Source organism: Vanessa tameamea, chromosome 6 (genome assembly GCF_037043105.1).
Source record: "Vanessa tameamea isolate UH-Manoa-2023 chromosome 6, ilVanTame1 primary haplotype, whole genome shotgun sequence".
In the NCBI taxonomy this organism is placed as follows: Eukaryota; Metazoa; Arthropoda; class Insecta; order Lepidoptera; family Nymphalidae; genus Vanessa; species Vanessa tameamea.
Window position 1 is genome coordinate 5,147,294 of NC_087314.1, and position 16,748 is coordinate 5,164,041.

Sequence of the window (16,748 nt, forward strand, 5' to 3'; positions counted from 1 at the left end):
TACCTTCGCTTGATTATTGTTTTCTATTCTCTGTCGCGTTATAATTTTGAACTTGGCTTGTGGATGGACTTTGTTTTCCTTGACGATTGGTTTTGTTGTTTGGTAGTAGGTCTTTCATAGACCTATTTTCTCTTATTGTTGTTGTCGTTGCTGTCGTTGTTGTTGTTCTTTTTATTGTTTGTTGTTGGCGATGGACGTCGAAATCGAATTGTCGTCCGACGCCTTAGTTGGGAGTGTCGCAATTTTTAACTCCGATTCAGAAACTGAGACGGAGACGGAGATGAGTATGGTTGCGAAATGCAAACCAGCAACTCGTGGCAAAACGGCCTTGAGGGGTCGTGGTAGTGGCCTCGCTCGAGCTAAGGCTGAGCTTAAGGCGAGTGCCGCCGAGGCCAGGGAGGAGGCTTTTTAGCGCTCCTTGAGGAGCAGGGTGTTCCGAAAGGATGTTTCGGAAGTGGTCTTGGGCTCCGAAGAATCCGTCACGGATGCAAGAAAGACTTCTGCTAAGATGGGCACAGAGAAACTTCGTGCAGAGGCCGGCCGCAGCGATGCCCTCATTTTGGAGGTAGCGCAAAAATGCTCCAATCTAAAAGGAGGATATGCTAAAAAACTGAGGGATTCGGCAGCTGCACTTCAGGGAATTGTAGATGCCCTGGCATCGCGGACTGAGGCGGATGAGACGCGAAAACTCCGTCCCGATAATGGCCGCTTGCGTAAAGAGATAGACAGTCTCAAGGCTGCTAGCTTGGAGGCCCATGGTGGGCCAACCGTCGGAGCGTCACGGTAGCATGCGCAAGCGCAAGCCAAGCCAAGCCAAGCCAAGCCAAGCCCAGACCCAGTCTTTTCCCAACGTTACTCATTAACAATTATGCAAAAGGGATTGCCCGTGGCAACCGATAACAGATAAGAAAAGACGGGGTCGCGATAGCAAAAAGGCGGTAAAAGATAACCGAGTTAAAAAAATATAAACGATTAATAATAAAAAATATATATAACATAGTTGTTGTTATTGCCTTTCGTTTCAATATATAAAATTTTATTTATTCAAAACCTTAATATTATACAATACGTCATATGTCTTGAAAATGCCACTTTATTATTGAAACATACAACGTTTCTTTTATTTTAATGAGGGAATAAAAATCTATTCATATAAATAAAATTGTGAGTGTGTTTCTATGACTCATCACTTTATAAATTAATAGGGGTATTTGCGAATTACCATGATCGAAATCAAAAATAACGACTCAATTTTTATTTAAGACAAAAATGCTGCTACCTAAAAATTTGAATATGTACCTTACCTGCAATTTATATAAAATGTATTCAAAATATTACATAAAATTACGTAAAACCAATAAAATATATCGTTCCTTAGCATTCATTACCCATTCACTCAATAATTTTCCCTCACTAGTGTAACTCAAATGTCATGTCAATTCAAGGTCAAAGTTGTTTATTTACCTTCTTTCCTATTTGGAATAGAGCATAAGTGTTTTGTACCTAGTATCTTATACATATTACATATTGTATCACAATAACAATAAACAGCCCTGGGTTCAATTAATCTGTATCATCATCATCATCATTCATTAGCAGCCTGTAAATTTCCCATTGCTGGGTTAAGGCCTCCTCTCACTTTGAGGAGAAGTTTTGGAGCATATTCCACCACGCTGCACCAATGCGGGTTGGTGGAATACACATGTGGCAGAATTTCGTTGAAATTAGACACATGCAGGTTTCCTCACGATGTTTTCCTTCACCGCCGAGCACGAGATGCATTATAAACACAAATTAAGCACATGAAAATTCAGTAGTGCTTGCAGGGGTTTGAGCTCGGAATTATTGGATCACTGGAATCCTCGACATGTCAGAATAGCTTCTTTTTTTTAAATATGGCAAATCAATCAAATCTATGATAAGAAATATTGGGTCTAACTTTTGCTTGATTCATTTGATATATATCTCCGGCACCATCTCGTCTCTAGACTATGTAATCTAGAATAATAATATATATAAACCGGCCGCGAGTGAAGAACCAGTTATAGTGTCGGTGTCTCTTGCGTGATAAGCACATCGATATGTCGCTGTTGTTGTGTATTGTCGTTGGAATAATAATCGTAGCACTAATTGTAGGCTTATATGAGAAATCTACTAATGCAATATGTACGTCTAAGAAGAGACTTGATGGGAAAACCGCAATTGTTACTGGAGGCACGACAGGGATGGGATTGCAGATCGCGACAGACTTCGCAGAGAGAGGCGCTCGTGTTATTATCGCTTGTCCCTTTAAGAACGAGGGGATAGACGCCTTGAAATACATTTCAGATAAAACCAGCAATACAGATGTGGTCTTCAAAATATTAGATTTATCTTCTATAACATCTATTAGAGAATTTGCAACGGATGTCCTCAATATCGAGAAAAGATTGGATATTTTAATGAATAACGCCGGAGTTGGCGCCGTTCGTGAGTTCATCACAGATGATGGGATGAGTTTTATAATGCAAGTGAATTATTTTGGACAGTTCCTACTGACTTTATTACTGTTGCCTCTTTTAAATAAAACGGGAACGACATCAGATCCGGCTAGGATTGTGAATACATCGTCAGTTCTGCACAATTTCGGTTTTATTAACATTCATAAAATAAACGATATACGCTACTGGTTTCCTGTACAGTTTTATGCGAATAGCAAGTTAAGTGTGGTGTTGTTCGCACACGAATTGACCAAAAGACTGAAAAGAAATAATGTTGTCGTTAATTGTGTAGATCCGGGTATGGTTGGAACGGGAATTTTTCGTAGTGTTGGTAATATATTAGGAGGTATTCTGACGATGATAGGATTCGTATTATTCAAAACTCCATGGTTAGGTGCACAGACAGCAATACATGTTGCACTAGACAAGAAGGCGGGAGAGATAAGCGGGCAGTTATTTAAGAATTGTAAATTAACACGAGCAAAACGTTCTGCCTACAATGACAAGATCGCTGGAGAGTTATGGAATACATCCACAAGTCTCGTTGGATTGAGTAGTGAGGCAATGGAAAAGTGTTTTCAATAACATCTAAGCTGTGACGTCACTTTAACTTACCCATAGTTGTGATATTGTTTTGTTGGAGTATTGTTTAATTTTATTGTACAATAATTATATTTAATTGCATTTAGTCTCCTTTTTGTATATAAAATTTAACCCTTAATCAGGCCCCATGTGCAAAGCATATTTTTAAATATGGCGTGTTCTTAATTTTTACCTGTACAATGTATACCTATGATCTGTTTCTTAAAAAATATGAAAATTAAGAAAAAAAAGTGGTCGTTTTATGCAATATGCATTTTAAGGAGCTCTGTGTCGTTTTATAATTTGTTTCCATTACCCCTATTTTTAATTAGGTACTGCATAGTTTGAACTTTTATCTCTACTGACAACCGGCAATGAATATTGTATATTTTTTTTATTGTCAACGTGGTACTGCGGCAATAAATTAACTGTTTTGTAAAAACTGTAGCAGTCACATTTTTTAAATCAATGATTAAATAATTTTTTTTACGCTACTTAGATTACTAAGATTGTTATTTTTGTTAAAAAAAATGTAGTACGTTATTTTTGTTAAAAAAACGTAGAATATTATTATTGTTATAAAAACCTAATGATTTACAATTATATTTTTATTTCAAAATCATCTCATGTATAATGGAAACAGTGTCCATACCATACTACCGCCAGACGGGTAGAGGGCATATAATGACCAATTTCTTTGAACAATGATTTTTCCCAAAATGTATTGTTTATTATAAAATGTTTCAGCTTCATACGAACGATACAAATATTGGTAATCAAATAAGGGTTTTCTGAATTAAAAAAAAGCAACATCACTATAAAACTAATTACCTAGGTGGTCGAAAATCGTACTACGCCCGATTATGGGTTAAATTAGTAAATAGGTATGCTATTTATACATAAATATTTACATAATTTAATAACAGTTATTACCTACATCCAAAACAGACTAATTTCTTGAAAAAAAATTAAAACGAATAAAATTTAAAAAAATGCACAATTTATTGAACACGGACAAGCAACGTAATACTTTTTATGACTTTTTACAAAGACGCGGACAAAACAATTACGCTTACAATAATTATCGTCACACGATACATTTCGATTTAAAAACAAGTATAAAAAATAAGAGGGCAATGCATCTCGTCGGCATTAAGAGTCTCTTCCAACCTTAGCGGACATTTTCGAACCTATAACAATTTTCGCAGTTCTGCCATATTCAACATTATAATCATGCGGTCGCGGTTTTGTGGCGTCCGCTTTCGGTGGAGACGCTCTTAGGCTCACGTATGCACTTGCTCTAATTGGTTAGTAAACCGTTGTAAACAATTTACATCGCACATAAGAATTAAATACTTATTTGTTAATGTATTTGCAGTGCGGCCTCAGTCCTGCGACTCAGTCCGAATTGGATCGAGTGATAAGCTTTGCCTAAGGACTTGCACACACTTGCGCGACCAAGTGAAGCGAAAGTTGAAATTATATCTTTACGAAAAAATCAAGATATGTGACAATTACACGATTGTAATGAGCTTCAGTTAATCGCGCATGTGTGTACGATTTGAAAGATGCACGTGTGACGCGCATTCTGTGACGAAACGTGACGTCACAGCTCATCGTCGCCGCCGGGCGGGAGTTCCGAGGTCTCGATAGCCACCTCATCGTAGTCCCTCTCCAACGCGTGTAGATCCTCCCTCGCTTCCGTGAATTCGCCTTCCTCCATGCCTTCGCCTACGTACCTTCAAAAGACCAGTTTAATCAATTAATTATTATTTTGGTTATTTACGCTCTTGTAAACGTTTCCTATTTAATTTTAATAAAAGTTAAATTATAATTAAGTAAGAAACTGCCTTCCGTCACGTATGTTTATTTGTAAAAGTTGTCGCTGTTAAGGTTATGTAACAAAGTAAGTCAAACATTGCTTTAACTCATTTCATTTCAAGTCCTTATAAAATATGATATATTTAATGTTTATAAATCATAAAACGATTTACAGTATTTCATAAAGTTAAGTGAGCATCGGGGAATATCGGAAATAATCGGATTGTACTTACTTTACAAAATTGAATGTCAAAAATAAAACGGTAAAAGAAGGAAAAATATTATAAACACTAATTTCGAAAAAAGATTAATGCGTATACAATAAATTCAACTTCGAGACTATCGACTCAGTTCTATGTATTTTCTTAAGGTTTTGATTAATTATAACGTATTTACTAGTGGGTCGCCCGCGAAACTTCGCGTTTATTCAAAAGATTTTTTAGGAAGTTCGAAACCTATCTCAGGTTTAGCTTTGATTTCATTTCATTGTAAACTGCAAGTCACTCACATACATTTGATGATGATTGAAAATGATGAAACTATGTAAATACATTTTTAATGTCAAATACTATACCTACATTACTTAAGTTAGAATTGGAGTCAGTCGATAACAATTCACTGTACTATTGTTTACTTTTTTCATTTTTCTCTTAAATGAATTATTTTTTAATTTGTAACAATTTATTAAATTTTAATCTTTAAGCGCAACTCTTCAAAACGAGACCATAATCGATTTTTTATGCAGCTATCGTCCTATAATCACTGGGACAAGAAAATAAGCTATGTTTTAATTTCATGTTACCATCCTCAGAACAATTCCGATAAAAATCAACCAATCTTTACGGAAATTTAAACGAAGGTGAATCGCTAGTACATTACAGTAAGAGAATGTAAATGTCCCACACTTCTGGTCTAAGGGCATTGAAGAGAAGGTTTGGACCGAAATCCACCAAGCTACTTCAATACGGATGGGTGGGTAAATAAACATTTAATTAAAAGTGGACATATGCTTAAGAGCGTAGTTTGTAAGCGTGGGAATTAATTTTAGAACACACACATAGGTACTTTTCAATAATACAGATGCATTGTGCAGTGTATCGTACGCATCCCCGGAGATAGTTAGTTGCTTGTTTTCGGTGCAACGAATAAATTAAATTTTCATTGCACGTTCATAACGTAGGATTTATAAAAATACATTTAATTACGAGTAATGTATTAGCTATAAGGTTGTCACTCGCAAACGCAATTATAAATTATTTGTTAGCATAGGGTGCGGTCAGAGTGCAATAAGATGCCAATTATTCATTATGATTTTTATTGTTTCAACTGCTTTCGTCTAACTAAATAATAATAATTATTTTCTTGATATTTTAAGGTTGGTAGATATACCGAATTAAATTAAAGTAAAGACACATTAAATAATCACTTCTTAAATTTTATAAATATAAATAACGAAGTTAAATATAATTTTTTTCAATACTCTAATTTTAAGTAAAATATTCGAAAAAAATATTTTAAATCAACTTCTCGTCCATTTCGGTACCAATACTATTTATCATAGTGAGCAATTCGGTTTTACAAGAGGTCGCTCGACAACTGATGCGAGAATAGCACTTCTTAAACATATTTACGATGCTTGACAAAAATCACAGAATGCTATTGGAGTATTCTGTGATTTGTCTAAAGCATTTGATTGTGTAGAACACGAGACGCTTCTTTATAAGCTCAAATACTACGGTATTAAAGGTAAAGCTCTTGATCTCATTGCTTTATATTTAAGTCAAAGAGTCCAGCAAGTTTTCATTAATGGCATAAAGTTTTCTGGATCTACGTTATAAATGAGTGTTCCACAAGGATCAATTTTGGGTCCCTTTCTTCCTTTCTATGTTAAAGGTATTTGTGATATAATGTTGTTTGCTGACGATACTTCACTGATTTTTAAGGTAGACAGGAAAAAACTGACTATGACGATGTGAACGGTGCATTATCACAGATACACGATTGGTTTACAGTAAATAATTTAGTTTTGAATACTCAAAAACGAAATGTGTAGTTTTTACCCTACCAAATTTTAGAAAGCAAAATTATAATATATCTTTAAATGGTGGCCGTCTTGATGTAGCCAATACTACGGTTTTTTTTTGGGAATAGCATTGGATTCCAAACTTCAGTGGAGTCCTCATTTATCGTCCCTGACAGGAAGACTCAGCTCCGCAGCATAAAAATTAACAATTGTGTCCCACGACACTCGCGCCCCACCCTTATGCTAACTTGTCTATGTGTGCGTAGACGTTTTGCGAAATTATAAGAGTCGGCTCGAAATAAAAATTGACGTGCTCTCACCTTGGGCTCTGGGGAGGGACTGAAAATTTATTGACAGCGATGTCGAATAATAAGTCAAAACCGTCAAATTATTTTCTCCATACTAAAATGTATGGACGACGAATGCCAAAAAGTAAGCAATATTTAAATAAAAATTACTATAATATTGTGAGATATAATAGAAATTGAACACGGTGAACTTATTATTTACACTTCTGTGTCCCCATTTAACCAAAAATACATGTATAAACTAGCCGGTAAATAGCTTAAAAAATGTTAATAGAAAAGGTCGATTTCAGTGTTTGGAGTGATGTTGACGATTAATTTACCAGGTTATTGATACAAATTTTATAAATATCATGCGGTGAAACTTGAGATATATCTATTGAGATACTGAATGTATTTTTTTATCCATAATCAATGCTCCAGTTTTAAGATATTTTAAAAACAGTAAGCGCTATTTTGGCGTTCCGCAAGGACTGTCCTCTTAATGTAATGTGTATGTGAATTATAAATACCAATTAAGTACATGGAAAATCAGTGGTGCTTACCAGGGCTTGAATCCCCCAATCACAGGTTAAGATGCACGCGTTTTAACCATTCGGCCATCTCGGCTGAAAACAACTAGTAACAAACCATATTACGTTAACCAAGCTAACCAGTGTACAAAAGCTCGCTTGGAGTACATGAGGTCGAACTTGTGGTCGAGTTTGCCCCACGCCTCCGCGATTGCGGTCGTGTTGCTGAGCATCGACGCGGCGCGTTTCACTTGCGCGAGGTCGCCGCCCGCCACCACCGACGGTGGCTGGTAGTTTATCCCAACCTTCAAAATATAGAACACATTTGTGCGAATCAGGCTAGGATAATGTCGCCCACTGATATCGGTCACAGCGGCCCATGTGATGGGAGATTAGTCTACCACGCAAGACATATTATAGACCACACGTGTTTGCACAAATACAGGTGCACTTTCATATTCCAGTGGGACGACAAATCCGATACGACCAGAAATAGTTCGGGCGCGGGACCAACGGCTTTATGTGCTTTCCGAGACACGGGAGAGTACACTTTCATCTTCCAAACTTGGGGCTGATACTGAGAATTTTTTCACAGAAGAACCCAGTAATTCTTTATTGGTCCGACCTAAAGTTTGAACCTAGAACCCCAAAATCTGTGGCCGTATATTAAACTTCTAGAACAATGAGGCAGTGACTAGGATAAAGGGGGTTATATATTACTGCTTCTTTGTAATAATAATAGTATTTAATTATAGCATTAAAGTGATTACCTTAAACCCGGTTGGACACCAATCCACGAAGCGTATCCCCGCTCGTCCCTTCATCGCTGCAATGGCCGCGTTCACGTCTTTGGGAACGACGTCACCGCGATACAGTAAACAGCATGCCATGTACTTGCCGTCGCGAGGGTCACACTTCACCATCTGGTTCTGGGGCTCGAACAATTCCGAGGTTATTTCCGACACAGACATGCCTTCGTGGTATGCCTGGCGGTGGAGAAGTTTATATCAGGAGAAGCAATAAAATACCTAACGGATGGAAATCACAATCGCAACATGGGAAAAATGGAACTCCTTTAAACATTTAAATGGAACTTAAAAATGCAATTAAATTATGTGTTTTCGAATGATATTCAATTTGACTTAGTATAACCCACTCATCAGATGTTCTACCTCCAAACAGCAATACTTATTCTTGTGTTCGCGTTTAAAGGGTGAGTGAGTCAGTGTAACTACAGGCGGTATACGAGGGCCATAACGTCGTAGTTTCCAACCAAGGTGGCGCATTGGTGATGTAAGGAATGGTTAATATTATCACAGCGCCATTGTCTAAGTGCAATACTAAAACTATCGAATATTCAATTCTAAAAATATTATTAATGTGACACTTGTATGTGTTTTATTCAATCACGCAAAACAACTGGATATATTGGCATAAAATAAGGAAGACAAATAGCTTAATTAAATAAATTATAATTTATCTATGTACGAAATAATAATCTGAAATAAAATTTAAATACTAATTGCCATAATAACCTTGAGAAACCTTGTATACTTTATAGTTAAATGCTTATAAGTTCAACAGGATGCAGACAGAACAAGTTTTTTGGAAGTTCAACCTCGAATGAGACGTTCAGTTTTTAACAATTCAAGAAAAATACTTCTACGTCCATATTTTAATAACAATAATAATTTATTATTTTAGTAACAATTACTGGATGATCGCCAAAATCAATTCGTTCGTTTTTTCTGTAAGTCACTGTCACTTAGTATCTCACTTGTAAAAAACGACAGGTAAACTATTGTGATAGTGTATCACTGTATGTCGTACATGCATATGTACCTATATCGTTGTATATAAGCGTATGTATATGCTTTAAAAGTCGTAATTTTTTAATATTATTACAGGAATACTTTTTTATTGGGATAAAAATGATAATTTACAAAGTTACATTAGTTTCATGTTTGTTTGATTGAGGCCCCCCCTCGCATAGGCGGGCTGACGGAGAGAGCATCACTGGCTTTTAGTGGGTATTACGGTGAGCTAGGGCACACTAGACGTCTTATAGCACCTGCGAGGCACACAAACACCGCCCCCAACTTCATGATTGGGAAACGCGTAATGTGTTTTCCCAGTATGATAAAAAATGGTTCGTCCTTGTTTTGTTTAGTATGGATATTGACAAAATTTCAAGTATTTTGTTTAATATAGATAAACTGCTAGATTCCAAAAGCTATTAAATACCTTATCCGCAGAGACGACAGGCGCGTATGCGGCAAGCGGGAAGTGTATTCTTGGGTAAGGGACGAGGTTTGTCTGGAACTCCGTGAGATCCACATTGAGCGCGCCGTCAAACCTCAACGAAGCAGTAATTGACGATACTACCTGATGGTACCATTAAAACCGTGTGTTAATATTATAATGTTGTTTACTGCTAACTCGACCTGCATAATGTATTGACAACGGTTTTTAAAAAAAAATATATACATACTTATAAATTTTGTACTTAGGAGAAGATTCTATAGAGAAGTGATTCTTCTCGGTAGAATCGTCATTTCGAACCGATGGAAATGTTTAATAATTATTTGAATTATTATTATGATTGCAATTATATCATTATATTTTACATCATGTATAAATAGCGGAAAAGAGGATAGGACAATTTTTCCAGAGGCAGCATGATTATGCGTATGATAAAATTATATATTTTGATTTTTGCCATAATCCAAGGCAGACAGTATAGGAACGTTTTCTAATATATTTAAACATTACATGAAAACTTAAAAATCTTACTTTCACATATTAGTCCGATCGTATTAGTGGTCTCTAGTTTTGTTGAGTGTATTTGATGTTTAAAAAGGACTGCTTTCGTTTGATTTACTGGAATATTAAGTCATCAAGTATACGCAAGACTTACTTGTGATATAAGCCTGTTCAGGTTGGCATAAGACGGCCGTTCGATGGACAACCTTCGCCTACAGATGTCGTATATCGCCTCATTGTCCACCATGAATGCGCAATCCGAGTGATCGATTGTGGAATGTGTAGTTAGCACAGCGTTGTAAGGCTCCACCACCGCCGTGGAAACCTGCAACAATATATTGCATTGCTACAGACACACTAAAAAAAAAAAATGTTCGGACATGCAAACTTTACGATTTTGGTATTTGGCGCTGTAAGAAATATTAATCGTTCTTTATCTTATCGTAAGATAAATTCCTTTTCTCTGTAGTTACGCTGGTCAGATCAGATCGGAACAACAATACTATGTAATGCTTTGTTTTGCGGTAGAACAATTAATGGTACCCACGTTGACGGGCTTGCATAAAGGTCAACCGATATACTCGTATGCATTGCTTAACTGGTCTGAGCGCATAATGCCCCTTAGATAATGGCTATTACAACTGAGAAAAACGTAAGATTGTTTAAAGGTTTTGTTTTGTTTTGTTCAAAGGATTTTAAACAACTTGTTTGTAATGTCGTGAAATAAAGAATACATTTTCCAAGTGACCCGGAAGGCTATTGTATTGTATTTAAGTTATTATCTCGTTAAGAAATTAAATACAGAAATAACACGAAACAATGTATATTACAAATTACAATAATAAAAAATAATGGATTCGCATTCATTACACGATCGTATTTTGATGTTTTCATTAGGAGCGCTTATTCCAATTGCCGCTTTTCAGTTTCTGTCATTGTTATGTTTGTGTGCGTGTTAGCATCGTGATGCTAATACATTATTTATTCCATATATATATTTTAAGGCTTATTTTCAAATGTAATATATAAAACACAGTCACTTACTGCTGTCTGTTCCTTTGTATGCTTAGATCTTTAAAATTAATAAATAAATTGATTCAAGAGGAAGTTTTATATGTATAATACATGCACAATATAGTAGAGAAATACTGATCATTTTAGAGGTTTCTTCTGAAGTTATGTCGTAAATAAATACATTTTTGCGCTTACATTGCAAACGCTGGCTGAACCCTACGAGGTGTATCAAAATAATGTACAGTATTATACACCTTAAAAAGGTCTTCAACAAAGTCCGCGATGGTATATGTCTATCTCTTAGGGATATAGCCCACAACAGCCATTTTTTATCTTCGAAGGCTTATTTTCGAAGCGATTTTAAGCAATACCGCATTAATCATTATCCAGTTAAGTAAAATAAATACATTGTGCAATAGATATAGACCAATATGGCCCTTTACAGCATGTTATTTAAATTAGGTATTAGTTTCGAAGATATTACACATTGAAAAGGCAGAGAGATAGCGGTTTATATTGTCTAACGACTGAAAAACTGAACGTTGTAAGACATTCTGTAGTATATTTAGTGGCAGCATTGCACCCGTGCAAAGCTGTGCCCAGCTTAAAAAGTCGCTAGTAAAAAATAAAAACTGAACAAAATATTAAAATCAATTTAAAAAATAATTTTAGGGTCCATACGATTTCTTGTGTAATTTTAGTATCAAATTTTGCCGGCAAAATTTGTCACCCAACCTTTGTATGATACGCTAATTCTACAAACATCTTTAAGGACACTGGTAGTCTAATTATAAATGGAAACTAAATTATGAGTTCATGAATACAATTCAGATCAAAACTTCTTAGCCTTACTATGCCTGTTCTGAGAGCCAATTTACATAGAAAATTGCTATGTTTACGTCCTCCCTTTGTGAGTGCTCGGCGCGGTATACCAATTTGCGCGTTTCTGCGCGTTGCGTTTCAATGTTGATAGTTAATTTCGAAAAAAATGAGTTAATTATAATTAAACAATTTTTATTTTCAGTAATCAAAGACTTTATAACTGTAAACTTGACTTTAGCAATGTAGTTTTGTAGAAATAACATGAAGTTTAATTTTGTCCATTTAGACTGGTTTTCACTCATTTTTTTCTCAATAATTATATAAGATTTACTTTTAATCAAAACATTCGTAAGTAGGCAATTTTGCTCGTTTAGTGGTTTACATAAATAGCTTATAACTCATTTTTATAGGTAAAACAGCGTACAATTGACACTGAAATTTAGAAATTCTTGAACATGCATTTTTAACAAATATTTAGTCCTATATCAGTGATACTTAGTGCTGATTTTTTAGTAGGTATTTCGGCACAGTTGATGCTGTAACATACCACCCCGGTTCATATCGGAGAAACATAAATGCGTTTTTCCAGCGAGATCGAAAAGAATAGAAGACCAAAAAGTGCTACAAGCTTCTATGCCTATCGCCTTTTATATGCAAAATAAAAATGCGTTATAATGTTGAAAATATAAAAAATATTGTTTATAAACAATTGCACAATACTAGAGCTCAAAATTATAAAATTATAAATGACCGGTCATCTTGACGTCATAATGAATAGTCATTTTAATATTTCTTTTGTTTTCGATGTAGGTACCAAATATTTAAACTAAGGTACTAAATACTACTTTTTTTAAAAATTTAATTTACAACATCCACGTGCTCACAGTTGCCCGTGCCTTTTTTTACATTTTATTTTTATAAATTTTTGCGTTATTTTTTATTTTTACTGAACATCAGCAGACCGTCGCTGGACTTCGAGCTTGTCGTCTTCTTGGAAGACGTGGCCTACACTGACACATTTTTTTTTCTTTGTTTTCAATTTAAAATAAAAAATATATAAATAATCCATAATAAATAATATATGATAATATATCATATATAAAAATACTGTATATAATAGTTAGTTTTTTTTATCCTAATTACTGCAATCACTACTAAATACTACTAAACAGTTACCAAGTGCTGGCATTATTTTAAAACTGTACAGTCATTCTGATGCATGAGAATCGGAATAGCGATTTAACGGAGAAATACTAGCATTCTCGCCACAACTTCACGCATTCGTTTTTACTCATTTTATTTGTATATAATTAAAACCTTAACGTTAATAATTCATACTCGTGTAAATAATGATAAATTAATTGGGAGTGTGATGTGTGGTTACCTGTGGAGCTGGATAGATGGCGAATTCCAACTTGCTTTTTTTACCAAATTCTTCGGATAAATTTTCCATTAGAAGAGACGTGAAACCGGACCCCGTGCCTCCGCCGAATGAGTGAAATACGAAAAAGCCCTACAATAAACCTTTTATTTTTAAAGAAATAAATTATCTTTTACTAGAAATAATATGCATATACATACATACATAATTATGTACATATTTTAATGACAATATTTCCGTATCGAACTTTTCATCTATTCAATGTTATAGACTCAAATTGTATTAACTATAAAAGTGTGAAGTTAAATGACAATAGTCCTTATATATTCATTACTGAGATTCTGGTATGAACATTGAACATAGATTCGTTGGTACAAATCTATATATATAGTCTGGTATTTTATTCTCCTCATTCCCTACTACCAGGAACTGGTGTTAGCAACATTACCTGTAGCCCCGTGCACTGGTCCGCCAGCTTCCTAACTCTCTCCATCACTGGTCCCAATACTTCCTTACCCGTGGAGTAGTGACCCCGGGCGTAGTTATTAGCAGCATCTTCTTTACCAGTGATCAGCTGCTCGGGGTGGTATAGCTGACGATACTCGCCCGATCGCACCTCATCTGCGATTTTCGGTATTGGTCAGAATGGTTATTTTGAATAAATGTACGAGAAATGTACCCGACTGTAAAAATCTTTTATTATAAATGGACGTTTAAGTCATATGTTAAGACAAATACATAAAGTGTGCCGGCAATCTTTTTATCAGTATATGTAAACCTGTCATTCTGATCAATATGCGATATTTTCTATAAGTCAATTTATTACCTAATTTATTACTATTTCATTGAAGTAAATTGTTTTTGTGTTTCAATTACTTTTTTTTATGTAGGTCGGCGTACGAGCAAATGGGCCACCTGATGGTAAGTGGTCACCGCCGCCCATAGACAATGGCGCTATAAGAAATATTACCCATTCCTTAGATCGCCAACGTGCCACCAACCTTGGGAACTAAGATGTTCTGTCCCTTGTGCCTGTCGTTACAACACAGGGTCCTGCTGTTTGACTGTAGAATATCTGACGAGTGGGTGGTACCTACCCAGACAGGCCAGCACAAAGCCCTATCACTAAGTTAAGATTACTAATTTATTAAGAATAAATTTACTTTTTACGATTACTTTGACAGACAAACTGATGTTTGTGATTTTCTGTAGCGTGACCTTTGTCAACGCGGATTCTACGATTTCCTTTACTTACGTACACAAACTATAATTGTTATTTATATGTTCAAGTTACTGCAAACATTTGAAATATAAATGTTGGCAGTAATTAATGTATAATATTAACATCCTGTAAATTTCCCACTGCTGGACCAAGGCCTCCTCCCTTTGAGGACAAGGTTTGGAGCATATTCCACCACGCTGCTCCAATGCGGATTGGTGGATACACATGTGGCAGAATGAAATTAGACATGCAGGTTTTCTCACGATGTTTTCCTTCACCGCCGAGCACGAGATGAATTATAAACACAAATTAAGCACATGAAAATTCAGTGGTGCCTGCCTGGGTTTGAACCCGCAATCATCGGTTAAGATGCATGCGTTCTAACCACTGGGCTATCTATATATTAATGTATAATTAATCATAAATTATACAAAATCTTACTACGAAGAAAAAATCGTATAAATTAGATGGCAGGAAATATTTAACCAAACTTTACCTATAACAGTTGGTTCCAGATCCACCATAACGACTCGCGGCACCATCTTCCCCCGATCAGCCTCGGAGAAAAATGTGTTAAAACACGAGTCCGCCGAGTTAAGATCCGTCTCGCATCCTGGCAGTGTGCCATCAGGGCGGATGCCATGCTCTAAGCAATACAGTTGCCAGCAAGCCACGCCCATTTGCACACCGGCTTGACCCACGTGCACAGAGATGCACTCCCTCTATAAACATTGTAAAGCATGGACTTTTTTACGGAAATAAAATATAAATACGCGCGTTACACGTATAAATTACGATCTTTACGTTACATATGAAATTGAAAATTAACCGATGTTTATGGATTCAAACCTTTGCAAACACTATTTTTTGTTAAACTTCATCGCATGTTCGAGAGCAATATCATCAATATCATAAGGAAACCTGCATGTTTGTCAGGTGAACATTTTCAATTTTTATATATAACACAACCCGCATAGAAGCGCAGAGGAATAAACGCCAAACCCTACCAAACGAGTGCCGTAGTAGTAATAAAACGTTTTGCTAGCTGTTATTTTATATTTGAACTAATTTAAGGACATTTACAAATATTCCAAACGAAAAAGAAAACATGCCAAGGTTCTGCAATACCTAACCACATGCTCGTGGAAAAATGCCTATTCAGCCTCATACACGGGTCGGTCTACCAAATAATATGTAAAATCACTTACCATTATGATTACTTAAAATTTTGACGACACGGACGTAAAATAAATGAAAAACCTTGTAAATTAAAACAGTTTTACAAAAATTTTATGTAAACTAAAATTTAGAAAAAAAAATTTGTAAAAATGCGCCCGTCCTATGGGCCGCTTAGATCTATTGTGTAAATCGTTCTAAAATTGAAATACATATTAAGACAATTTGAAATTTATGACCTGCCAGTTTCAAAAACAACACGCCTTAAAAAGTTTTAAACTAATATTTTTATTTATTTTTATAATGCGATCAATTATGCATACAGAAATGGAATTATAAAAAACATGATTCTAAGAAGTGTAATAATAGTAATTATTATTTATAATAATAATATAATTTAATATAATTGATTTATATGAGTAATATATATTTTCATTACTGATCATTTTCATATACCTATTTAGTACGATGGAAGTATTTATTTTATTAATCTGTACATTTCTAGACTAAAAAATACTGGAATTATGTAGAAAATAAGTAAGGTGATATACCTTACTTATTTATCAAATACAAGGTTATTTTTTGACGATTAAAAGAGCGTAGAGTTGGAATTAACTTATTTTCATACAGGATGAGTTACATAATAT

The 16,748-nt window shown here is 35.2% G+C and overlaps 2 protein-coding genes across 2 annotated transcripts; one reads left to right on the top strand and one right to left on the bottom strand.

Annotated features, from left to right (window-relative positions):
* The first annotated feature begins 2,054 nt into the window (after positions 1–2,054).
* On the top strand, positions 2,055–3,184 carry LOC113393476 (retinol dehydrogenase 12-like). The gene has a single exon (XM_026630365.2). The coding sequence runs from the start codon at positions 2,082–2,084 to the stop codon at positions 3,063–3,065; it is 984 nt and encodes a 327-aa protein (XP_026486150.2). The 5' UTR covers positions 2,055–2,081; the 3' UTR covers positions 3,066–3,184.
* Positions 3,185–4,047: 863 nt separating this feature from the next.
* On the bottom strand, positions 4,048–16,276 carry LOC113393457 (tubulin alpha chain-like). The gene is made up of 9 exons (XM_026630343.2): positions 16,134–16,276; positions 15,422–15,647; positions 14,152–14,324; positions 13,707–13,835; positions 10,641–10,811; positions 9,968–10,108; positions 8,494–8,709; positions 7,865–8,028; positions 4,048–4,801 (listed from the first exon to the last, which is right to left on the bottom strand). The coding sequence occupies exons 1-9, from the start codon at positions 16,134–16,136 to the stop codon at positions 4,669–4,671; spliced, it is 1,356 nt and encodes a 451-aa protein (XP_026486128.1). The 5' UTR covers positions 16,137–16,276; the 3' UTR covers positions 4,048–4,668.
* Between the last annotated feature and the right edge of the window lie 472 nt (positions 16,277–16,748).

Bases quoted from the DNA above. Each gene is read 5' to 3' on its own strand.
- LOC113393476 (XM_026630365.2), top strand. From the start codon at position 2,082: ATGTCGCTGTTGTTGTGTATTGTCGTTGGAATAATAATCGTAGCACTA.
- LOC113393457 (XM_026630343.2), bottom strand. The intron at 14,325-15,421 runs GTAAAGTTTGGT...CGAAAATCGCAG, and splicing joins TCTGGAACCAACTGTTATAG to ATGAGGTGCGATCGGGCGAG. The intron at 10,812-13,706 runs GTAACCACACAT...ATATTGTTGCAG, and splicing joins CCATCTATCCAGCTCCACAG to GTTTCCACGGCGGTGGTGGA.